General features: G+C 37.0%; 1 protein-coding gene across 6 annotated transcripts; it reads right to left on the bottom strand.

Annotated features, from left to right (window-relative positions):
• Window positions 1-187: 187 nt before the first annotated feature.
• LOC103499277 (uncharacterized) lies at window positions 188-26,154 on the bottom strand. Of its 6 annotated transcripts, none has more exons than XM_008462252.3 (19): window positions 24,538-26,133; window positions 16,272-16,357; window positions 15,718-16,071; window positions 15,529-15,612; window positions 15,044-15,424; window positions 12,486-12,546; window positions 5,818-5,878; window positions 5,617-5,699; window positions 5,283-5,531; window positions 4,179-4,426; window positions 3,931-4,083; window positions 3,629-3,850; window positions 3,376-3,429; window positions 3,186-3,251; window positions 2,908-3,048; window positions 2,780-2,833; window positions 2,308-2,367; window positions 1,010-1,414; window positions 188-925 (listed from the first exon to the last, which is right to left on the bottom strand). In XM_008462252.3, exons 1-19 carry the CDS (start codon window positions 25,763-25,765, stop codon window positions 758-760), a joined length of 4,158 nt encoding a protein of 1,385 aa, XP_008460474.1. In that variant the 5' UTR covers window positions 25,766-26,133; the 3' UTR covers window positions 188-757. The 6 variants fall into 6 exon arrangements, with proteins under 6 accessions (XP_008460474.1, XP_008460473.1, XP_008460475.1 ...); XM_008462251.3 differs by having other exon boundaries at window positions 5,818-5,881; window positions 24,538-26,132; XM_008462253.2 differs by having other exon boundaries at window positions 5,818-5,881; window positions 16,272-16,384; window positions 24,538-24,680.
• Window positions 26,155-26,603: the final 449 nt, after the last annotated feature.

Genomic DNA, 26,603 nt, shown 5'->3' with positions numbered 1-26,603 from the left:
AATAAAATTTGAAGGAAAAAAAAAAAAGACAACCATATCAAGACGAATTGAGAAGGCTGTTAGAACTTTGTCCGATTTTTTTTACGTCACATTTCAACTTGACTAGCAAGCTGACATCTTGTTCCTGGCAAACCGTCGAAAGTTGAAGCATATAAGAACCTTCAATCAAAGAAATAGAGGTACATGATAATTAAAAATCTCCTAATCTCATTAATAGAACGGATTAAAATATAGGAACAAATTTTGAGCTTGACAATTATTGTACTATTTAAAAGTGGGCAGTGAGTTGGTTTGAAGAGGATGGACAGAGTGATTGATTGCGTTATCAGTAATACACTCACTAACTTTACAATGGGCTTCACAGCAGCAACTCTTTCCTTTCCCCCTCCCCCCAACTCCTCCTGACACACAATGGCTAATACTTCTAAAAATTTGACTCTACCCACCAGGAAGACAATCTCAAAAACGAGGAAAACTCGATCTGCCCCCATTTCAACATTCAAACACGACTCTACCCACCTGTACACTTACAATCGACGTCAAACATACATCTGCAAGGCCAAAACTTTTGTTGGCCAAGTCAAAACCCGATGCCTCTCGGTGGAGCCATCTCCGCATTCACCATGCTGTTCTTCTCCATTGGCCATATCACTTGTTCTCGGACTCGGTTTCCGAGCAGGATATGCATCCCAAGGCATATGGATGGTTGGCCTCTGACGTGGAAATCTGAAACACAATAAATTCGTGCCTTCTCCAACTACCTGTCACATTTTGGTGGCTCGGCAGAACCTGGTTCCTGGTTGGCCTGCTTCTCCTTGGCAAGGACATCAGCAGGAACATACAGATACTGCTTAGGTAGAAGAGAATTCTTCATTGATGCTTGGTCCGACGTCATTACCAGCTCTTTCTGAAAAGTCTCGGCATGCTACGTTTCAAAATATCCGAAGTCAGGATAGGGATCATGCACATCAGTAGGCAATAACAAGAAAGAGGAACCATAATGCTGTACCTTTCTAGACTTGAATCTCAATCCTCCATCTAAAAGATTGCGTGATGTAGTAGTCGAAGATCTCTGAGGTATTTGCTTCCCAGCATACAGAGCCCTGTCCGCAAATTTTCTAGGGAATGGATTCTGGGATGTAGTACTATCTTCATCCGTCTTTTGCTCAGTGTCCAAAGACAACGGCACCTTGTTCCAGTGCTTGATAGAAACCGTGCTGTCCACAGTTACATCATCTGATCTTTGCACAGCTTCACTACACGATTTTAAATCTTCCACATGCCCCTTGAGTGATGTCGTAGCTGATTCGGAACTAACTTCAGGTAGGAAGAAAGGAGAGCGAACAAGTACTGATCGTGCTACATGGTCTCTTTTAAAAGCAAGAACATCATGTGAACACAGAACCAGGTCCCTCTGCAAACATACAAAGCAGTCTTCTGACTAATTTTGAGGAAAAACCCTACGGAACACATAAAGAAGGAAGAAATTTCAAACTTATATTCCCCAAATAATACCATATAACTGCTTTCCTGTCCATAGATTTTAACACTTAGTCCTCAATTTCTTTTTCATTTTTAATAAAAATAGTATTGCCCCGTCACTCTAATCTGCCCAATATACCCGAAAACCCCCAAGCACCCAAACCAATAGACGACAACACTTTGAGAGCCAAATTAAGTTCACAATTTCATGAGCCAATGCTAACTAAAGCTAGCTCTTGAGTGGCTATGCCCTAATTTAAATCATATTCAGAATGTGAATGTCCATGGGTACCAAACACTTTGAATCAAGAGTCGAGTCCAATTGAACTTTTCTTATAACAAGAGAGCACAGTTGAACTTTGAGATGATTAAAGTTTATGTGGCTTCCAGGTGTTTCTTTACAAACTATTATATTCAAGAATAATTCATTCCTGAGACAATTCGAATTGAAAAGATTCTTTCGTTTGTTTTGTTATTGTTTTGAGTGTACTATTCGCGCTTTGTAAGTAGCATAACATTCTTGGTGAAAGTTGATAGTTTGTAGCTTTTCAAATCCCAATGGAAAGTTCATTGCTACAAAACGGTTAATCCCAATAGATTCAACCCCAAAATAAATAAACAAAAATAAAAGATTGAGGAATAACTACCTATTCAAAAAAAAACACGGAAAGAGGACTACCCACAGAAAAGATATAAAGCCTATTTGGATTGACTTTCTATAAATTTAAAAATGGTTGATAAAAAAAAAATTAATCACTTAAGAAGTCAACCCAAATATGTCCATAAACTTTATGAGAAATCGGTTTTTTGGTTAAAATCACACACCTTGATCTTCTCACGCTTGATGATTCTCTCGCAGAGTAGGCGTAGTCTCTCAAGTTCAACCTGCAAAAGAAGACAGAAAATTCAACAATACAATACAAAAATTATAGCCTAATTTCACATATGAGCCACATATAGTCAAAGTCAAACCAGTGAAAACACAAGGCAGACCGCAGACCACGCAAATTGAAGTGGTCTCACAATGTAATTAAAAATACTGTCATAAATGATTATGACAAGAAACCTCTTCAAATATAATTTAAAGATCATTTCTTACATTCACAAACAATACATAATGGATGTAAAATAATATCGAAAAATAGTTAATTGTTAAAAATAAAAAAATTATTGACGTAATCTAATACAATCTATCAAAAATAATAAGTTCCACCTAAATGTAATCATAAGATAAGCATCGTTTTGCAAATATGACAGAAGTAACTTCATAAAAAATTATTAGAAAGGAAAAAGTTACCCTAATTTGCTTCACTCTATTTAATTCCTCAATCCCATGTGTTTGGTTCTCAGCCTGTCCACGTTCATTCAAAGTCGGATGTCACAGTTGTATAAAACAAGAATAGAAATCATTACAAGATAGAGTACCTTTGCTCTCTGCTCTGAGCTATGTTTTTCACAGTATGCTCTGTGCTGCAACTTACCACCAGAAGACTTTACGGTCATGTAACATCCAGCACTTCTACTGCATGAGGGATGAAAAGTGGACTGGCAATGGCCATAATTGCACTGAAGACCAAGAAATCAAGACACTTTAAACATCATAATAATCAAGAAAACAAAGAGAATGAAAAACGGGAATTCCCACAATCCCACACTACTATAATTTTAGAACACACATATTGAGGCGAAATAAGTTAGCTAACCTTCAAACAGACACCATGCTTGCGGTGACAAATATAGCACGAGTCAGCCCCTTTAGAAACTGTCTCCTGGATTTAGATTAAGAGAGATTCAACAACCATAAGTGGCAGTGCTCAAACAGATGAACTTCAACTTTTAAAAATACACTATAATCAGTGATTCAGTAGTAAAACACGTGGTAATGTTACATACCATGCCTCCCACGGGATTCGTTTGTCCTCTTTTGAAAGTCGATTCGAAGACCCACTACAAGATGGTACGTTTAGTAGACAAAATTTAGTGAATATTTAAAGAGGAATGCATAAAATATTTTGTCCGATCTATCGTATCTTTTATAGAGAGAGAGACAATAATGATACTTTAAAATTTTAAGGGCACTGAGGCTATCTTACTATATTCCACAACAGAAAACAAGGTTTTTTACAATTTTGAAAATTCATCTTACCTCTGCACAGAAGGCATGAACCCACTGACCATCAGATGATTTCCTGAATGCACCTGTGGTGCCACCACATAGACCACATTCTGCCACAAAATATGATTTCTCCCAAAAATTGACTACTGGTGCTCCAGACCCTCTTGATAGTGACAATTCTTCACATAATTCACAGCACCATGGACCTGAGGACTCTTTCACAGTTCGATAGCAATCCAGATGTACAGAAACCTGATATATACACCATCAAGCAATCAAATATAATATTTATTTTTCCTTTTCCACAAAAACAAGCAGAAAAGAATGGAAACCTTGCAGCTTGAGCAGACTAAAATTGGCTTTAACATTGTCTCTGGCCGCCTGCAGATATCACAGGATCTAGCGTGCTCTTTACAGAAATCTGATTCTAGTGAAGTCTTTGGGAGAGCAACCTTAGTAGGCGTTTCTTTTGCACGAGGCATCAACTGGGAAGAATTGCCGAACATTTCATCATTAGTCACTTCTCAACAGATATTACATTAAGTGCAGTAAAGAACCCCAACAAAAAGTCATAAAAAACCTCTCTGTGAGTAGATTCTTCGTATACATCTTTTCTGAATGATGACATCCTAGAAGAGGCAGCAGCAGCAGCTGTTGCAGCAGCTAGTACAGCCTGTGCTTCCTTATGTCTTCTCTCTTTCTTACCCTGTTTCTTTGCTTCTCTGAGTCCACTATAATACTGATTAATAAGAATAGCATCCCATCTAGTACTTCTTGCTTCATCAATTTCCTTTGGAAGACTCTTAACAACGTTACAAATTAAATGATCTGCAAAATTGATTTGTGTAGTACGTCAAAAGTTATTAGAGGGAGCTTTCTTGCGACACTTGATGGTAAATTGAACAGCCATCAGACTTTTGAACTAATAAAATGTCAATTTAAGTCTTTACACTATTAAATAGAAAACCATTTTCCTTAGCCATTTTTACCATCAATGGTTACATTTTTTAAGCGCCGTTTCAAATGTCTAATTTAGTCCATGAAATTTCAGAAAAAAAAAAATAATAATTTGATGCTTACAACTTTATTGGTGTCAAATATTTAACCGATGAATGATGTGACTTCAACACACAAATTAGCAAACAAATTAGCAAAGCTAACATGGCATGCATTAAGGTCCTACAGTTTAGCTCATACAGAAATTAGGTAAAGCAAATTTATAGTAGAATAATGATAGTTCTTTATATTCATGAGTGTCCGAGTCAGCTCACACACATCTCGACTAATCTCAAAGGACAACCTGCATGACCTTACAACAATTGGGTGTCAAGGAAGCTCGTAGGAAATTAGTTTCTAGGTAGGTGGCCACCATAGATTGAACCCATGACCTCTTAGTTATAGAGACTACCTCCATTTCTACCGTAGGACAACCTTTGATGGTTGGTAGAACACTGATATAAAGACCAAAATAGTAATCTAAAAAGATTAAAGGGGATGTTGAGCAACCAAAATGGAAAGCCTAAAAATTCAAGTCAAGGATCAAATATCGGATTTAAACCCTCTCTTCTAATTGATGGCTATAGATGCCTAGATGCTTTCAAATTTTCATGAGGGAGAGCAAATAAACAACAATGAGTAGAAAAACCAACATATAAAATGAAGCTTGAAAGAAGAATTAAAATACCAGTGAACCGCTTTCTTGAAACTGCATTTGCAAGTAATCTGTGCTGATAAAATATAATTTCTCCCTCAATTTCATCTTCTGGAGACATCTTTATGATTCCACCTATTTTTTTATTCCCTTGCTGCTTCGGACTAAATTCACCAGAATTGCAACTCAAGTCTTTGCAGTCTAAATGCTGGTGTTGGTGATCATAGCAACTGCCAGCATCGGGAGATTCTTGACAACGTGAAATTTCTCCTCCAGGCACATCTGTGAAGTAAATAATGTCATAATGAACTCAATGCATACCAAGTAGCATGAAAAACTTTAGCAGGAGATCCAAGTGTATAGTTACTTAGAAGCTTTCCATGCAACATATATGTCATCTTCTCTCGGACAAATGGATGCAAATAAGAACCAAGGGACTCTCCAGCCTTTCTGCAGAATATTCATCTAGAATGTTTAGAAAACTTGTGACATCAGCAGATAACATATAAAACTAGGTTACTTGTCAAAAGCCTTCAAACCGAAACAACGATATGAAATATTCACATACCCATGAACTGCACTTATTGAAGAATCATGACCAGAAACGGAACCCTCCAATTGATTGCCTTCTACTAGACAACATTTAACAGAAAAATGAGAAAACAATATTCTAGGGGGAAATCCAAGGAGCCAATAAGTTCACAAGTAAATATTTGAAGAATCTGTGGGTGCAAGGGTCATTGAGTGCATGAAAGCATCTACTTATGCCCAGTGTTTTTCAAAAGCCCTCTCGAGTATGCACCTAGGCTCAAGGCGCAGGCCTGGTGACTTGCCTTGGAAAGGCAAGGATAACAAAATAAGGCACGCACCTTTTGTGAAGCCCCAAGGCTCAAAGCCCTGAGCCCGGGGGCTTTTTCATTATTTTTAAAAATAATAATACTAAAGGGTTTTCCTTCTTTATTAACTAAAAGAATCAGGTTTACTAAGCCTAAATGCAACATTTATTGGATTTAGGGCCTTTTTTTCCATATTTCTACTTCAGCTATGTTTTCTCTTTGTAACACAATATTTTTTATACGTTTTGCCCCTGAAAAAAAAAAAAAAAAAAAAAAAAAAAACCCTGTGCCTTTTTGTGCTCCTTGGGCATGCATTTAAAGACACTGCTTATGCCCCTTTTAAGAATAATTCATACATCTGAAATATATATATTTCTATGGAAAAACAAATCTACCTTTTTTTATAAGAAACTTCAGAGAAGCATATTCCACAAAAAATAAGAAACAACCTAAGGGTCAGGGTAGAGAGAACTCTCCTAAAAGCTATACAAGAAGGATCTTCCAATCGCTAATAATCATGAAGGGGGTTACAATAATAAAATAATTTTGTATGTAAAGAAATCCACCAAGAGGTCATGTATTGAACAAATTACAAAACGAATAATAAAAAGACAATTTATCTTCATAGGTTGTAGCATTCATCTCCTTCCCAAAAGAAAAAAAACAATATGACATCTTTTTTTAAGAAGAGAAACGAATTCATTGATGAATCAAACGAAAAGCTCCAAATCACTGATAGGTGGATTGCATAAGCCCTACTACCTATAGGAAAACTGAACCAAAACTATAAAACCCTAGAAGATTTTTAAGAATATAAAACAGAGTACCTCTTTAGTGGAAATCAGAGTTTCTAGAGGCACTGTTAGACATCTTCAGAGGAAGTATGGTCTCATGTTAGGCCTAATGCCACTACTTACGCTTCAGTGGCATTGTTGGTGGGCTATTTTTCACTTTTTTTTTTTTTTAAGAAACAGAACTTTTGGTGGATATAATGAAAAGAATCTAATGCTAAAAATACAGTAATCGAAGTAAATTAAAGATGGAAATAAAAATAAAATGAAAAAACAGCACAAAACCATCTAACACAATGATGCAAAGACCTTCAATCTGAAAAACCAAAAGTTTCCCCAGTTTGGACAAATATTTTTTACACCCTTTTAATATTCTTTCATTTTTGGTTTCTCATTAAAATAATTTGTGTGCATACAATAATAATATTAAAATAACTGAATTTCAACAGCCATCAAAATGGAATTAAAATACATTTCTAATGATTTCACTCATTGTCAAGATTATATGTCCGCTATATTTTGTACTCCCCAATAAATTTTAAAATCTGGAAAAGAAAGGGAGAGGGGTCAAGAAGCAACTGAAAAATTTTTCTCAACAATTCATATGAAACCATTTCAAAACTTACTAGAGAAAACATTGTGGTCGTAAATGAGTAACAAAAATAAGTTACTCGCAACCTTATCATTATAGAAGATTAAAAATTGTATTGAACCAATCAATAAAAATGGAGGGGAAAAATATGGTGTAAACAATTCAGTTAGTTAAGAGTTAGTTACCTAGTTACTTAGTAACTAACTTTGTATTAAATCTTCTATAAATAAAACCCTGCCCTCCTTTTGGGAGGCAGAATAATATTCATTCAATCCTTTGGTAGTTTATACCAAATTGGTATCAGAGCAACTACGCTCTCGGAAGCTATGGCTATCTAACGTGGAATGCAACTAGTGGCAGCTGAGCAACCTGGGGGGAAGATACCCCGTCTTATCTCAAGAACCTCCTCGAGACGCTTGCTGTTCGTGGAAGCTTCGGTGGAGAGAATTGAGAGAGCATTGGATGAGGTCTTGCAAAGGTTAGATGTGGCAGCTCCTCTTCAAAAAATCCTTGAAGCAACCAGAGATGGTTCATCAATGGGGACGATGTGGTGTTCGAGGAGCTGGAAGATAAAGATTAGGACGAAATGATCAAGAAGGAAGATATGGGACTTCGAAGAAGACCCAATCAAAAACATCAAGAACCGCTTCCAAGATTCCAAGAACGCAACCTTAGAGAGTTCTTCAAATGATGAGGGGCAAGATAGAGAAAACAATGGACATGGGAGAAGATTCCAAGCTCATTATGGCGAAAGGTGAAAGGAGAGGAGAACCCATTGATTATAAAATGAAGATTGATTTACCTAGCTATGATGGCAAGAGGAACATTGAGATTTTTCTGGATTGGGTAAAGAATACCGAAAACTTCTTTTATGAATATACCCAAAAGAAAGAAGGTTCACTTAGTAGCACTAAAGCTAAAAGCTGGTCATCAGCATGGTGGGAGCAAGTAGAGGTGAATCGGAAAAGAAATCGTAAAAGAACTATTATTGCGTGGGAGAAAATGAAGAAACTAATGAAGGCAAGATTTCTCCCTCCAAACTATGAACAAACACTTTATAATCAATACCAAAGTTGTCGACAGGGAGGATGGGCTATGGCTGGTTATATTGAAGAATTCCAACGTTTGGGAGCCTGTACAAATTTGATGGATAATGAGCAACATCTGAATGTCCGTTTTATTGGTGAATGTCCGTTTTATTGGTGGACTATGATTTGACATCAAGGAAAAGGTTAAGCTCCAGCCATTTCTGACCTTATCTGAATCTATAGTAGAAGAGTTGATTGAGACAAATTCTAAAAAGACTACTAGGCGAAGTCCATGGGACAGCTTGAATAGTAGAAGATCTGTAGCAGCAAACGGTGATACTCCTCATCCCCAATCCGAGAAAGACCAGGAGAAAGAGAAGACCTTTGATCTGAATGGAACGAAGGCAGAAACCGCATCCAAGAAGCAGGTGGAGAATCCCCATCAATGGCCCAATTTAAGCAAGTGTTTTCGATGTGGCAAACAGGGCACCTCTCCAATTCTTGTCCTCAACAAAGAACTGTAGCATGCTTGAACGAAGGAGAAGAGTCAAACAATGATCAGGAAGATGTTCTTGAGCAAGAAGAAGAGTCCCTTGAACCAAATGATGGGGAGAGACTTTCTTGTGTTCTTCAAAGAGTCCTAACCAAGAGGAGACACTTCTCACCAACAAAGGCATAGCCTATTCCGAACCAAAAGACCATTCAGAATAAAGTCTGTAATATAACAATTAATAGAGGTAGCAGTGAGAATTTTGTAGCCAAGAAGCTGATTTCTACAGTTAACCTCAAAATGGAACCTATCCAATCCCTAATAAAATTGGTTGGATCAAGAAGGGAGGAGACAGACAAGTAAACAAAATTTGCTCAATTCCATTATCGATTGGTGAAAGCTACGAAAACCAAATTGTGTGTGTGTGATGTGCTTGATATGGACGTCTGCATATTCTACTTGGGAGGCCTCGACAATATGACACTGAATCAATACATAAAGGGAGAGAGAACATGTACGAGTTTCGGTGGATGAACAAGAAAATAGTTTTACTTCTGGTCAATAAAAAGAATGAGGATGGCATCAATGCAAAGCATTCGGGTAACCATCTCTTTATCACAGTAAGTGGAAAGCAATTTGATAGAGAGAAAGAAACTGATATTTTGGGTCTTGTTATTGCAGGCCATACTTCGAATGACTCCTCTGGAAATATTCCTCCAAAAATCCAAGATCTATTGGATCAATATCCAGGTACCAAAGATGAGCCTTCAAAGCTTCCCCTTTACAGGATATTCAACATAGTATTGACTCTTGCCTGGATCCTCGCTTCCTCATCTTCTTCGTTACAAAATGAGCCTAAACGAATATGACATCTACACTAACATATTGAAGAGCTCCGGAAAAAAGCCACATACAGAACAATACAGCCAAGTATGAACCCTTGCGCAGTCCCGACATTGTTAACTCCAAAGAATGATGGAAGCAAGAGAATGTGTGTTGATAGCAGGGATCAAATACCACTTCCCTATCCTACAAATCAACGATTTACTAGACCAATTGGGTGCAGCTCTTATTTTTTTTAAGGTGGATTTGAAGAGCAGTTACCACAAAATTCCTATTCAGCCTAGAGATGAATTCCTCTTCAGCCTAGAGATGAATGAAAGACTGCCTTTAAGACAAATGAAGGGTTGTTTGAATGGCTTGTGATACCTTTTGGTCTTTCCAATGCCCCAAGCACGTTTATGCACTAATGCACCCAGTACTCCACTCCTTAAACAAATTTGTTGTTGACAATATTTTGGTGATAGCAGAAATGAGGAAGACCATTATCAGCACCTAAAGCTAGTGTTCAAAGCTTTGGAAGAGAACAAGTTATACATCAACATGAAGAAATGTACATTTTGTGCTAAGGAGATATCATTCTTGGGCTTCATCATCGGCAACAATCAAGTAAAGATGGATGAGGAAAAGGTTGAAGCTATTGTTAATCGGCCAATTCCAAAGTCAATAAAAGAGGTGCAAGCATTCATGGGATTGGCATCCTTTTACAGAAAATTCATAAAGAATTTTAGCTCCCTAAGAGCTCCCATAATAGACTACTTGAAGAAAGGATGTTTTTCTCGAGGACGATGCCAACTAGACAGTTTTTAACATCATTAAATTGAAGCTCAGCAGCCATCCAGTTTTGAAGCTTTCCGAGTTTGATAATCCTTTTGAAGTTGTTGTAGATGCTTGTGGAGCCAAAATAAGAGCTGTTTTATCCCAAGGAGGCCATCTAGTGGAGTTCTTTAGTGAAAAGGCGAGCATTTCTAGACAGTCATGGAACACCTATGAGCAAGAATTCTATGCTCTTGTGAGGGCTCTGAAGCAATGGGTACACTACCTATTATCCAAAGAGTTTGTCTTAATCATGGATCATTTCCCTTTGAAGTACTTACAAGCACAGAAAAATATCAACCGGATGCACGCCTATTCTTACATCCAATGTTTCAAGTTCTCCATCAAACACCAAGTCAGGAAAGAGATAAAGTATCTGATGCTTTGAGTAGAAAAGGCACCTTTTTAACCATCCTCTCGGCCGAGATCCTTGCTTAATCATCTCCCAGAATTGTATCAAATATGGTGCGACTGTACTAACCATCTTCAAATGGAAGATTCCATATCATTGAGGAATTCCTCTCCAAAGGAGATCAACTACTCATACATCGCTAAGAGAAGCCATAATCAAAGAAGCTCATGCTGGAAGCTTAGCTGGTTACTTTGGTCAGGATAAAACTTTCCATATAATCAACGAAAGTTCTTGTTGGCCACAAGCAAGAAGGAACATTTATAACTTTGTGAAGAGATGTCTCAGTGTGCCAAAGAGCTAAAGGAACTACAACTAATGTTGGCCTATATTCTGCCCTACCGATTTCTATGAATATTTGGGAAGATCTCTCAGTTCATTTTGTTGTTGGCTTGCCTAAAACTCAAAGGGGAATCGATGTTGTCATGGTAGTAGTGGACAAATTCAGCAAGATGGCCCATTTCCTAGCTTGCAAAAAGTCTAATAATGATGTTTATGTTGCCACCCTTTTCTTTAGAGAAATTGTGAGACTTCACGGAATTCCTAAGACCATTGTTTCATACGGGGATGTTAAATTCCTTAGCACTTTTGGAGGACTCTTTGGAAGCAATTTGATACTACACTCAAATTCAGCACCACCTCGCACCCTCAAACTGATGGACAGACCAAAGTTACTAATAGGTCATTCAGGAACTCAATTCGATGCTTGAGTGGAACACACCCAAAACAATGGGACATAGTTCTCACACAAGCTGAATTTTCCTTTAACAACATGAAGAACAGAACCACCACCAAATGTCCCTTTGATGTTGTCTAGACTAAAGCTCCTATACTCCACTTTTGATTTAGCTAACTTACCTATGGGTGAGTATATACAAAATGAAGTAGAAGAGATGGCTGACCGTGTACAGAAGCTTCATAAAGAAGTCTACGATCACTTAATCAAAAATACCACATACTATAAAGAAGAGAAGAGAAGTTTGCTTCCAAGTGGGAGACCTTGTTATGGCACATTTAAGAAAAAATAGGTTCCCAGCCGGAAATTACAGAAAGTCGAAAGATAAGCATATTGGCCCTTGCAAAGTGCTAGCAAGATATGATCAATACCTGCAAGATTGAACTATTAGTAGAGTTGAATATCAACCCAGTTTTAATGTGGCTGACTTAAAGAAATACCATGGCCCATATGAATTCCAGCTTTCTGACCCAGCTCGAGGGCAAGTCTAGTGTTAGGGGGTGGATTATGGTGTAAACAATTCAGTTAGTTAGTTACTTAGTAACTAACTTTGTATTAAATCTTCTATAAATAAAGCCCCGCCTTCCTTTTGGGAGGCAGAATAATATTCATTCAAAATCCCTTTGGTAGTTTAAACATAAATATGATTCAGCTGGAAACATAAAGAGAGAAACCAATCATAGAACTTTATAGCATACCTACACCATTTGGAAAATTTCTTGAAGGAGAACCTTGAGAACTATCACACTCGTTTACATCCTGCATGGATGAAACAAAAATCATTAACAATGGATATGGGAAATACCACCTAAAAAGAAATAAGATTGTGAAGTATAGTAACTCTGGGCTTTTGGAAAGAAATGTGCAACTTCATAAACATGGCATAGTTCACCAGTTGATCAAAATAAAAGGAGCATAAAAAAGAGAAACATCAGTCTGGGGTAAAAGCATAAGATAAGCCAACAACCTGAACGATCAACATTCCTATACAACAGTGGTAAAAAAAATTCCTACATAACATCTTTCATGTTTCTTTAAAAATAAAAGTAACAACTTTCATTGATTAAAAAAATGAAAGAATACAAGGACATACAAAAAGATAAATAAATCAAATAAGCCCACCAAAACACCCTAACTAGAGGAAGGGGGTCCAACTAAGTAAAATGACATCTTTTAAGATTTCACATAACATACTCTGTGAAATCAACATTTCGTTCAGAAAAATGAAAAAATTCAACATAGTTCTGCAAAATGAAGCACCACCAAAGGAAGGAGCTCCAACTATGGAAAATAAAACCTAAAAGACATCATTGCCGTTCATCAAAGCCCATAGAGAAACATAAAACCTAGTAATGGACCAAACATCACTCAGATCCCTCTCCCTCTCCAGTCCTTTAAAGACTCCCTTATTCCTCTCCCTAATGACCCCACTCCTCTCATTTTAGTTGGTTGCTTCAACTCAAAAGACAAGAAGAAGAAGATCGAAGTATTAAACTGATGGGTTGTTAAGATAATGGAGGAAGCAACGTGAGAGTGAGCAGTAGACATACGGCCTTAGTTTCTCCACTCCACCTCAGAGCCATATGGCTTATTGGATGAATTGTTTAGAGTGGGGGACAAGAAACAGACTAAACTACAACCAATGAGAATGATGGCAGCAAGCTAAGCAATGGATAGAGAAGCCAAGAAAACAATAGCAATAGGAGAGAAAGGGAAAGATGATCCTTTGTTTCTGTTCTTTTGATGGATGAAATTACAAGGGGTTATAAAAGTGTCAATCAGTTAGGTACTTGAGCAACTTTAAGAACCACTCCAAAAGCCAACTATTGGGGTGGGAGAGCCAAGCCACTTAGTACATTATTGGTTAGCTCATTCTAACCAATGTGGGACAAAGGCATCCCATGCTACCTTGGTTCCTAACAATACCCCATTCCTCAAAAGCCAACATCCCGACGGTTATTCCATTGTACTTCACTGAGCCACACCAAGTCAGAACCCTCTGCCAGTTCCACTTCAAACGTTGGCAACTGGCTATTATGACATTATTGGGTACTTGAGAACCTTGGAGAACAACACTCCAAAAGCTAGCTATTGAGGTAAGAGAACCAGGCCACTTAAGTAGCACATTGGTGGCCTCATTCTAACCAATGTAGGACAAAGGCATCCCATGCTATCTTGGTTCCTAACACAATTGAAAGGAGTTGCAAAAAGTTTTGTAGGACAAAAGTTTGGAGTAGCTAAAATATATGAAAAGAGGGAGCACTTTGCACTATAGAGAGAGGATAAAATGAGAAACGCGTCATCACTTTAGCCTTCCCAATTCATATCAATCCAGAACTAGTAAGAAACACCAGTGAACAAACAGAACATGCAAGATAGGCAGATCTGACATTGTGAAGAATGTCATCCCGTGGAATGAAACACAAATCTTTAAACTAGTCAAGTAGAATTATTGTTATAAATTTTAGCACCCAGAGAATCCCTGATCTCTTGACAACCAACGGGAGTTCAAATATGCATGTAATACTTGGTGGATACTTTTCCACAACCCCTGTACCGACACCTGTACCATGTTCTCTTCAATATCAAGCCCCTCCAAACAAATTTTTAAAGATCGTGAAAATACAATAAAAAATCCGTAACTCAAGCAAATACCAAAATATGCAAATTGCATAGAGATTCTCCCCTCTTTAACACACTGCCTCCATCAACCTACCAAGGTTATTATAGCCGAACATCTTTTGGGAACAATGAAGCATAAGAACTATGATACTAGAAAACATTGAAATTTGATTATACAGAACTTTTTCCATAAACCAGCACATCCAAATGTTAGCTTATCAGACCTCAAAATGCAACAAATAAACAATGAACAAAGATAAAGACAGATAAGAACAAGGTGCCAGTCTATTTGCGGACATAATCAAGTCCATCTCCTTAACTCAAGGACACATTTGTACAACCTATAAAAACAAATCTTGTTCAAGTAAAGATCATTATTCAACCATCTCAATAAACAAACAGCATTCTTCATGACGTTGTCCCATGACTGGATACTTTATAAGCCCACCAATCAAGAAATCAAACAACCAGGCAGGGCCAAGGGGGAACAAACTTGACTGTACAAACGATCATATGGATTCCATAGGATAGAAAGAAACTATATAACAGGTAAGAAAAAAATTAAAAGAAAGTTACAAGATTAACAAACCAAAATAATAATAGCAAGAAAAATAGTTATTGATAATGTGCTCACCTTCTCACCAGCGTCTTGGATGCATTCCTTTGAATCTTCTTGCTCTTCACAAGCTTGTTGGTCCAAGGTATTACTTTGCGTTGGTAGACCATGACCACCTAAAGTTTCTTCAGATGAAGATTTGATTTCGTCATTCTTCAAATGGCTGACATTGCTTTTGGTTTTTCTTCGAGGTGCAACCATCTTATCAGCAATAAGATCTGAATTGTCAGAATCAGGTACCGCCAAAGACTCAGAACGATCAGCAGCTCCAACAACAGCCTTAGCTAATACAGCCGATTTAAGTTTGACTCTCAAATTTTTCTGCAAGGAACCAATATAAGCATGATTCCTTAGCCATCGGACAATTTTGGATTTCAAGTCGGGAACAATGTTCTCAGCCTGCAACATGGACATCATAAGTAGACACGAACTTTGTTATATGGGAAAGAGTTCAAATCAACAATAACATAAAAATATCATAATCACAGATACACAGGCATTACAGTAAGTTTTGCGCATAATAAATCAGGGGGTATGCCAATTTCTAAGGCTACATCTTTAACGTTCACTTTTCCTTGATCAATCAACTGCACGAAGGTAGACATACAGTTTAATTAAGACAGTCCAAGAAAGAAAAAATGCATTAAAAATATAAATGAAAAACAAAAACAAAATAGGTTCACAAAACTTGCCTTTTTCATAATTGATGCAAACTTAAGGGAGTCAAGTGGGTTAAGATCCTCAACCCCCTGGACAGTAGACTTCTGGGAATCAACACAAGCAGCATTTGAATTGGGATCAGCGGATCCTGTATCTTCTAATTCGCCATCATCTAATTTTCCAGAGTTGGTATCAGATGCTTCCTTACAGAGTAAAAGGCTGTCGATGTTCCTTCTCCCAACTAACTTTTGTGGCCGGTTAATTGATAATGTCACAGGAAGGTGGTTGACCACATATGAGCTACTGTTAATAGCTTCCGAAGGGTCTTGAACGCTGCTTTTATCTCGACTTGCTGAGTGCTTAGAGCAAAAAGCACGAAGCTCAACCTGATAGAAGAAAACCTTTAGATCTTCGAGAAGTGAACACTTTCTAGACAATACAATGGGCTTCTTTAAAAGTAACAATAAAGAAATAAATGTGATTGGGTAGCATTTTAACTGTCACATTTAAGTTGTTTTGATTGAAGTAGCATGTAAAATTGTTATTAGACAGGTCAAATTTTAAAAAGAGAATAATTCAGACTTACATTATCACACCCATACTTGGCCCACACTTCCATTCTATGTCTAGCCTCCCTTGCACAAATTGGATGAAAGGAGGTTCTGCAGGTTCCTGAGAGCAATCACCCAGCAAGATAACCTTTAACAAAGGGTAGGGGAGAATTCGAAGGGGTTGGGTTGGAGGGAATGAAAACAGAACAATCAAAACAAGTAGAGGGAAGATCTTCCAGTACTAAAAATCATCTCCCACCAAATGAAGAAAATAGATAAAATTAAACATCATAACAAACCAAAGAAGAACCATATCAAACCAACAAAATCATGCAAATTAAAACATACAAGACAGAAAAAGCTCCTGTTCTCACCACCATGCAAAGGAAGTACAGGACTGTAAACCATAAGAACAAATCACAGTGAGGATTGGCATATATATCAAAGAATAAATTATGTTCTCATAAGTAGATGTATAGTTTTCAAGAGGCTACCGACTTTTAATGGCCAGTAGATTTTCACCTAAAGAGTGCACTGAAAGTAGCTTACTCTAGACTTCCTTGGAAGATTTGACGTCTTGGAAAATTCTTGAATTTCTATCCCCCCCAAATTTTCCAGAAAACCGTTGAAACAGCCCATAGGTACTCTTGGACAATCCTATACCAGAGAGGGATCTGAAGGAAATAAAGGACATTTTTGGAGGAATTACTACTTACCAATAAAAAAATGGTGGGCTCGTCAAATGCTTACAGTTTCACTTTATGTTAAGTCATATGATTGGAAATGAATAAGCTTTTTTTTAAACCATAGCAAGATCGTAATAGTGTTTAGAACTTGGTGTAATAACCAATATCTTTTCTGAAATTTTATCTCTATCACCCATTGGTGGAGATGTTCTATTTATAATAGGTTTTGGAGGTTACAATTAGTTATGTAACTGTTAACAGCTTTTTGGTTGCAACAGTTTTACAGTTATTTGGCTGTCACAATCTTACGGTTTAGGCTTACATCAAATCCACCCCTCTCAAAACCAACTCGTCCCTGAGTTGTATTACTCAGCTAATTGAAATCGGTCTGGAGCATAGTAGGGCTTCAAATCTGCTATGTTAAAAACAGGGTTGATGGGTAGGTCGTCTGGTAGCTCAATTCTATAGGCATTATCCCCATATTTAGCTAATATTTTGCAAGACCTTAACTGTCTGTCTTTTAATTTGTTGTAAGTTCCTGTTGGGAACCAATTTTTCTTCAAATGAATCATCGCAAGATCTCCCTCTTTGAATTTCACCTCACTTCCTGTCTAGTCTTTATCTTGTTTATAAGATAAAGTGGATTTTTTAGATGATCGTGTACCTCTTTGTGCAGATTTTGTATTCTGTCAATCATATTTTCTGCTTCATTGCTGATATCAACATTTGATGGTAGATTAGCTAAGTCAAATGTAAGTCTTGGGCTTCTAGTATAGACAATCTCAAAGGGGCATCTCCCGGTTGATCTATTTTTCATATTGTTGAAGGCGAATTTAGCTTGAGGTAGTGCTAGGTCCCATTGTTGTTTGGGCTTTGAGCCACTTAGGCAACGAATTAGATTTCCCAAAGTTTTATTGGTGATTTTTGTTTGGCCATCTGTTTGGGGTGAGCTGTAGTGCTAAATTTAAGAGTGGTGTCTAGTTTCTTCCATAGAACTCACCAAAAATAGCTTAGGAATTTCACGTCCCTGTCATACACAATAAATTTAGGTATTCCATAGAGTCGGACTATCTCTCTAAAGAAGAGATTAGCAATATAGACAGCATCATTAGTCTTCTTGCAGGATAGGAGATGGGTCATTTTGCTGAATCTGTCTACAACTACCATTACAGCATCATGTTGTCTTTGTGTTTTAGGTAATCCTAAAACAAAATCTACTGAAAGATCCTCCGGTATAGTTCTAGGAATTGGTAGAGGGCTGTATAATCCAGCATTAGTACTTGTGCCTTTAGCTGTTTGACAGATAATGCATCTCTTTACGAAATTATTTGTATCCTTTCGTAGTTGTGGCCAATGATATCTAGAGGAGAGTATTTGAAAGGTTTTATCTGGCCCAAAGTGACCAGCAAGTCCTCCCGAGTGTGCCTCTTTTAATAAAACTTCTCTCAGAGAAGTGTAAGGTATGCATAATTTTTCTCCTTTAAATAAAAGTCCGTCAACAATATAAAATTCTCCTGCTTCGAAATGATGAATGCATTTATACCATGATTTATTGAAGTCAACATCATCTTCTTATAAGTCTGGTAGATGCTTGAATGTCATTACTTCTGTTAATAGTGTGGAAAGTAGGGAATGTTTTCTACTTAGTGCATCAGCCACTCTGTTTTCTTTTCCAGCTTTGTGCTTGATAACAAAGTCGAATCTCTGTAAAAAGGCGATCCATCTAGCATGCATTTTGTTGATAGATTTTTGGACTTGGAGATATTTCAGGGAGAAATGGTCTGTTATTAGGAGAAACTCTTTAGACAGTAGGTAATACTCCCACTGTTTTAATGCACGAATGAGGACATACATCTCTTGTTCATAGGTACTCCATGTCTACCTAGCTGGACTGAGTTTCTCATTGAAATATTCAATAGGATGGCCTGATTGAGATAAGACAGCTCCAATACCGGTTTCACAAGCATCTACAACAACCTCAAATGGTTGGAAAAAATCCAGGAGCTTCAAAACTGGATTGTTACTCGACTTTTCCTTCAATAGTTCAAAGCTGTCTTGTTGTTTATTTCCCCATAGGAAGGTTCCTTTTTTCAAGCAATCAGTAATAGGTGCAGCAATGGTGCTGAAGTCGTGAATAAATTTCCTGTAGAATGATGCTAAACCAACAAATGCTTGAACTTCTTTTACTGAAGTAGGTATAGGCCAGTTTTTTATAGCTTCAACTTTCTTTTCATCCATTAGGGTATGATTCTTCCTAGTGACGAATCCCAAGAATGCTATTTCTTCCACGCAAAAGATGCATTTCTTGAGGTTGATATATAATTCATTCTTGGCCAAATCGAACAATTGTTGTAGATGCTCATGATGTTCATCTAGTGTTCTGCTGAAAACCAAAATGTCATCAAAATAAACAATGACAAATCTATTAAGGAAAGGGTGAAGTACTTGGTTCATGAGCCTCATAAAGGTGCTAGGAGCATTAGAAAGTCCAAATGGCATCACAAGCCATTCAAAGAGGCCTTCATTTGTTTTGAAAGCGGTCTTCCGTTCATCTCCCGACCTTATTCTGATTTGGTGATATCCACTCCTCAAGTCAATTTTGGAAAAAATCAGTGCTCCTCCAAGTTGGTCAAGAAGATCATTGATTCTTGAAATAGGGAACCTGTACTTCACTGTAATTCTATTAATTGCTCTACTATCAACACATTCTCCAGCTTCCATCCTTCTTTCGTGTCAATAGGGCAGGAACTGCACATGGGCTTAAACTAGGTTGATTATGTCCCTTTTTCAGCAACTCTTCAATTGTTTGTTGCAAAATAGCATATTCTTTTGGACTCATCCTGTAATGTGGCAAATTAGGTAGTGTAGCCCCGGCACCAGCTCAATGATATGTTGAATGTCACACAAGGGAGGCAATTTTGTTGGTTCTTTCATGATATTGGGGAATTTATCAAACAACTCTCGCACTTCTTTTGGGCTCATCCTTGTTTTAGGGGTTATCATAACCCCTCTTCCCTCTCTCTCCTTCTTCTTAAACCCTATTGAACTTTCCATAACCCTACCTCTTCAACTCCCCCTAGTTTTATTATTTCTTTTATTTACCAAATGTCATTTGTTTTTAATAAATTTAATGATCTTAAAAAGAATATTGTTTTTAAATTTATTTTATATACGAAATTAATTTTAGTTAAATATTAATTGTGATTAGTTTACACATTTAGTCCTCATATTTAACTTTTTTTATTTTTTAATTTTATTATTTCATTATAATTTTTATTTTAAAAGGAAAAACAGTAATTTATTCAACCGTAACAATTACTTAAAAAAATTGAAAATTTCAAGACGTATTTAAAGAAATAAAGGCAAATTGTTTTATGAAAACTAGGACGATTTGTTAAATTAAATATACGAAATTCGTGTACTGTATTTAGAATATGAATTTTTAAAAAATATATTCTTTAATTGGTTTGTACGTAACAATTACAAAAACTAGGACGATTTCGTAAATTAAATATACAAAATTTGTGTATTGGAGTTAGAATATGAATTTTTAAAAAAATTAATAATTTATTACCACGTAACAATTACGTAAAAAGTGTTGAAAATGGACGTCGTATTTAAAGAAATCATTGGAAATTATTTTATGAAAATAGGACATTTTGGAAAATTAAATATACGAAATTTGTGTATTGGATCTAGAATACAATTTTGAAAAAAAATTAATAATTTATTCGCACATAACGATCGCGTAAAAAAATGTTGAAAATGGACGTCACATTTCAAGAAATTACTGAAAATTATTTTACAAAAATAGGACAATTTGGTTAATTAAATATACGAAACTTGTGTATTGGATTTAGAATACGAATTTTTAAAAAATGTACAAAAAAATAAATTTCATAACACTACCTACTTACCCTTCCCCCAAATATATTTTATCATAACCCTTCCCCCAGACATATCTTATCATAACATTATAATAGCACTACTTACATAACCATTCCTTCAAACACATACTATCATAAAACTAAGTTTATCATAACACTAGTTTTATCATAACACTAACCCTCCATAACCCAACCCTTCCCCCAAACGACCCCTTAATATTTGACAATGTCTGCTCTCAAAGAACCACCGATGAAATTCCATGATATTGACGAGTTCCACTTCTAAATGCGAATATGGTCCTTTTCAAATGAAATGAATGTGCCAACGTACGAAAGACCTTAGGAAGTGCAACTTTCAAAGATTGTATTTCCCCAAATTCGTATGCAATGTGCAGATAGGTTCAAAGAATCAAGGGCACATTTTCCTTCACAGTGATTTCGAGAGAGCCAGGTGCGACAGATTGTTCTATCTGTTTGATCCATTGGTTTTTCTCTTTATCTTTTTTTTTTTTTTTGAAAAGGAAACGAATCTCATTTATTATAAAAATGAGGCAGGGCTCAAAGTACAAGAGGGTTATACAATGACCAATTAAAGAACTAGAGATCATTAGACCTACCTAGACATTTCAACTAGGTTGACACCCCTTAGCGTCCTCATCATATCCGAAAAATAGAGAAGTGAAATGACATAGAGCTAGTAAAAGTGGTCCAAAACATAAGACCTTTACATCAGTAGCCTATCATGAACATAAGACTAAAGACAAATCTAAACCAGGCAAAAACAGGGCGCTTGCCTAACTCTCCTTAGCTGGACGCAAAAAGACTATCAAATTTGAAGTTCCCTTTATCAAATTTCTAGTCTGTGCAAACTTGAAGAGTTTTCAGTTTCCTCTTTGTTGGATCTTTGTCGATCAGTGGTCGAATCTTGAGTCTATGGTGTTTTTTGTAGTAGTTTTTTATTTTTTCAGTTTTTGAAGGCATGTTGCAATTGTTAGAAACTTCATATCTATTTAACAATATTGGTTGTTCATAGGTTTTCTTCTCTCCTTTTGGGAGAACTTTTATTCCTTTAATTTTCCCTATGTCAAGGATTTTTACTCTGCTATTTGGATAGATCATTTTCCAAAGAAAAATTTTCTCATGGGAACTAAGCCTTGATGCTTTTAATATCGTTGATCGTTTGCAAAGTCAATGTCATATATGACTATTTCTCCTTTCTGGTGTCTTAAGTGTCATGATCATTCCGAATCTACTGCTCATCTCCTTTTGCTTTGCACTTTTGGCATATTTTGATCCATGCTTTTGGTTGGTCAGCGGTTTTCTCTCATAATATGTTTGATAATCCGGCTTCGTTGCTCGTTGGTCATCCTTTCCATGGTACCAAGAAGACTCTTTGGCTGGCTTTTTTATGGGCTTTTTCCTCAACTTTGTGGGGCAAGAGCAAAACGTCTTTTTAGATATCCTTCTTCCAATTTTGATCACTTTGGGATTTGGTACTTTCTACTACATTGTATTGGTGCAAATTTAAGCAACCATTTAAACATTCGAGTCTTTCTTATTTAGTTTCCAATGGGAAATCTCTCTTGTAATCACCTTTTGGTGTTTGGGGGCCTCCCCTTTATTTCATTCTTCCAATTCAATGTTTCTTATCTAAACAAAACTTTTATTCCTTTTCATTACAACAAAGAGAAGTTGTTTCTTGTTCAAAAAAATTGAGGTAGCTAGCTTAAATGCAGTCCCGCTAAAAGGCCATGCCAGAGTTTTGAGGCCAAACATGGTGATGGCTTCTTTGGAGCTGTGGGTCTTCAAAGAGATTCCTCTAACCTAAAGAGTTTTGAGACTCTATCTCTTTGCTTCCATCTACTGCTCTTTGTCTATTATTCTAGTAACTTTGTAACTATAACCTTGTACAGAACAAATGGGCCCCCTTCTGAAATTTGGGTCTTGTGGGGATATTTATCGCCCATTTTTTATGCTCTTTAATATAGTACATCAGTTTCTCATAAATTAGATACAGAGAGAACCAAACATAAAAGAAAGAAGACTGGAATCTCCAAAACCTCCAATTGTAGTATATTTCTTTCAGTTCAGTTTAAACACTACATATATGACATAGGATATCAATGACAGAGAACAATCCAAGTTAATTGAAACTTCTGCAAGTAATAAACCTGTAGCCCAAAGATCACTGGTGTTCTCATTCAAGAAAGTTTAACTCAAAATTAGGTCGCACATCTGCCCTTATGGCAGCTCCAGTTATTATCTCCACCACCTTTGCTTGTGCATTGAAAAACTTTACAATCAGATCATCTCCACATTAAAAGATTGGCCGCTGTGATATTAAGTGTAGCAGTGTCTAGCGATAATTTTTTCTTCAAACCTTTCCATCCAGCTACAGTACCTCCGGCTAGCTGGTAAATAGAATACTTAAAAAGCTTTCAACAAAATCATAGCTATTTAACAGAGCCCAGGATTTTAGAAAATACTCTTAATGATTGAATCTAAACGGTCCAAACTTATCGTTTACAACAAATGTGGGGATAAGAAATTTGAACCTCTAACCTAGTAAATGTATTAAATATTAAGCTACCACTATTCTCAAAGACTACACAAACTTCGTTAAGCAACGTGTGGTTCTAAAAGATTTCAGAACTTCTGCCTTCTACTAGCTTGACCTTCAGAAACATGATAAAAAATCAACCACGGTTGGGCCCAAGGGGTCAAACATGCCTTGGTAAATAATAAGAGGAGAACATGGAATGGGTTTGAGCCAGTATAGCCACCTAACCTAGAATTCATCCTATGAGTTGCTTAGGAAACAAAATATAGTAGGCCAAGCAGTTGTCTCAAAAGAATAGTCAACATACACTCAAGTCGGCCAAACTCATGTATATCAAAAAGGTCGAACCTAACTTTTTTACTACAAATGTGGAATGAGGAATTTGAACCTCTATGTAGTAAGATCAAACGATTGTCTCAAGAGAATAGTTGATGTGCACTCGAGTTGGCCAAGACACTCATGTATATTAGAAAAAGGAAAAGGATAGACAAAATCTCAAGCCTGTCAATGACTATTTTCTTGAAAATTGAATAGAAATTATTTGACAGAGGAAAAATTAATGGAAGCTATGGGATTTAATTGTTCCAATTTCTCTAATTGAGCATCGTCCATACTTTTATGTTCTTGATTCACGCCCATTGAAGTCTCTATTATCTTTCTAAATACACCTTTTTTAGGATGGGGGAGTTCCTCCTCCATCCGTCTTCCATGGGAGAGGTGGTCGTTTCTTATAGTTGACAAGGGTGTGTGCTACTGTCGTCATGTGGAATCTGTAGGGGAAAGGACCAATAGAGAAAGAGACGATAAAAATATGAACCAATCGAGGGGTCGTTTCTTATAATTCAGCAACTAACCTCCGAAAGAGTCAGAAAGCATACTTGAGAAAGAGATAGAGAGGGAGAGGGCAACCAGAAATATAAAATCAAACCACAAGAGTAGTAGAAAATAATTTTTCACCGATTTCAGATTCCTACCAACTTCTACATACTTTGTAACATGCTTTTCTCCCAGATAGCTTAAAAATAATATACCCAGTACTACAGCAATATAAAACAAGAAAAACAAGAGCCAAAATCTAACGACCATAGTAGCCACGTAGAACGTGCTTCTTATCCATCATCCAAACAGAAAAGGAGAATGACATAGAATAATGAGGCAATAAACATACCATGGCTGCACCGAAGACAGGCTCCATACTTGACTTTGCATATGTTACATACCAACTTTTTTCGGGTTTCTTTTATATCTCCAAGATTCATAACGGGCTCCATCTGCGTCAAGTTCTCTATATATACCTCTGGCATCCACAGGCTACAAAATAAATGAGCAAATTCAACAGAAAATCCACCGTCGACGTTCTTGTGTACAGGTTTCGCAGCACCACCCTGCTTGGGACAGAGCAAACAAGGCTTCGTGGAATCATTGGTTTCATCCTTCTGCTTACACCAAGAACACGACCATGATCCATTGACTTTCTCTCTTATGCCATAGCACTTATAATGAACTACCACATGACAAAAACTGCAAGTAACTAATGGATTTAACCCTTTGTCTGTATCGCCCTTAGAGCAAAAGTGGCACAAAAATGGATTTCCATCACAAGGAGAAACAATCAGAACTTTTTCCAATCCTGCATCACCACCTAGAAGCTTCCGTTTCTTCGAAGGCCGCTCTGAAGTTAAAGACACCTTATTCCTACAACCTAAGAGCCATTCTAAGCCGGAAGAAGAACCCAAATTCAACAAATCCCTGTCTTCGAGAGGCGAACCACTAGTTTGAACCATGCCCACATCCGAGCACAAAGGAACACCCTCCACCTCGTCTTTAACAATGGCCCCATCAGTATTCTCACCAATAACATTCTCAGTGCCATCTACATTTGCTTCTGGAGCATCTCCTAAAGACGGAATTGAAAAACATTTCCTAGCCACTAAACCGCTAAAGGAAGACGCTGTACGTAAAGTGTCTACATCAGACAGCGTCAAATCTCTAAAATATTCCTCTGTCTCAACCCAAATGTTGGAACCACGCGACCTTTCACCTTGCCTAGAAGACTTCTTGTCTGCCCCAGAATTGGATTTCCTCTGCCGTTTCTTCCCACCCGTATGTCTACTCAAGAAGCTACCCAACCTACTGGGCAAAGTAGGCACAAAAGGAGCTGAACTCTCTTCTGCAACATCAAATGGCGAACGCTCACATAGAGCCTTTTGAGCCTGCGCATAATAATCAATGTCCACAGTAGACAGCTTCTGGTTCTCCTGGTGTGTTTGAGTTTGGGTCAACGTTATCCTGTTCGGCACTCTTCCCACTGGACAAGGCCTCTCCTCAGTACCACAACCTCCATCCGCACCCCTACCCATCATCTTCTTTCCCAGGTGACATCGGTCTCTAGTCATCACCAACAATAACCAAAAAGTAACCCACCAATGGCGCGTCCCATGGTCAAATCCCCAAATTCCACTCTACCCAAATACCAAAACTGACATACCTACGCTTTTCTGATCCAGACTCACCTCGGTGTGTAGAAAAACAAACCCTAACCCTAACCCTAATCCTGAAATTCTAGTCCAATTCTTTGTTTGCAAGAAGAATATAGATGAGGAAAGGATGAGAGGAAACCAGAATTGGGGTCTGAAATTAGTATGATTCTTGTTGTTTTCGGATCCCTTTTTCTTGTGAAATGATTTTAATTTTGTTCGCAATTCGATTTCGCTTTCGATTGGGATGAGAGAGAGATTCGCGTTATTTGCAGGCAGTGAAGGCGGTTCGTTTCTAGAAGATATTTTAATAGGAGAGAATTATTAGGATGTAGTGAGAAAGTACAAATTCTGCGCTATTACCTCCCTCATTGTATACGTGGCTTTCATCCATTCGACTAACTTACGTAATTGTTTTACCGGATCATTTCCTTTTTCTTTTCTTTTCTTTTCTTTTCTTTTTTTATTTTTACAATTCTTTTTTTTTTTTTTACAGTATTTCGATTCCTCGAGTTTTTTGCTTTTGTATGTTTCTTTTTTCTTTTCCGAGATGCTTTCTTTTCGTATTTTAAAATCAAATTAAACATATTGATCTTAATCATTTATAATTTTTCAATTTTATTTCTAACCTATTCAAGATTCACCCTTTTTCAACAAAAAAAAAAAAAAGCTGAAATTTATTCAAATAAAAAAAATTCTTTGAACCAAAGTTTTTCTTTTTGTTAAAGATCTTGCTTTTACTAACATTAGAGATGCT

This window comes from Cucumis melo, chromosome 9, assembly GCF_025177605.1.
Source record: "Cucumis melo cultivar AY chromosome 9, USDA_Cmelo_AY_1.0, whole genome shotgun sequence".
Classification (NCBI taxonomy): domain Eukaryota; kingdom Viridiplantae; phylum Streptophyta; class Magnoliopsida; order Cucurbitales; family Cucurbitaceae; genus Cucumis; species Cucumis melo.
The sequence above is the reverse complement of the archived record's forward strand: the minus strand, read 5'-3'. Positions and strand labels throughout refer to the sequence as shown.

Coding starts and splice junctions, on each gene's coding strand:
- LOC103499277 (XM_008462251.3), bottom strand. CDS start 25,765: ATGACTAGAGACCGATGTCACCTGGGAAAGAAGATGATGGGTAGGGGT. Junction 15,613..15,717: donor TTGCATCAATTATGAAAAAG/GCAAGTTTTGTG, acceptor ACCTTCGTGCAG/TTGATTGATCAAGGAAAAGT. Junction 3,430..3,628: donor TTCATGCCTTCTGTGCAGAG/GTAAGATGAATT, acceptor ACCATCTTGTAG/TGGGTCTTCGAATCGACTTT.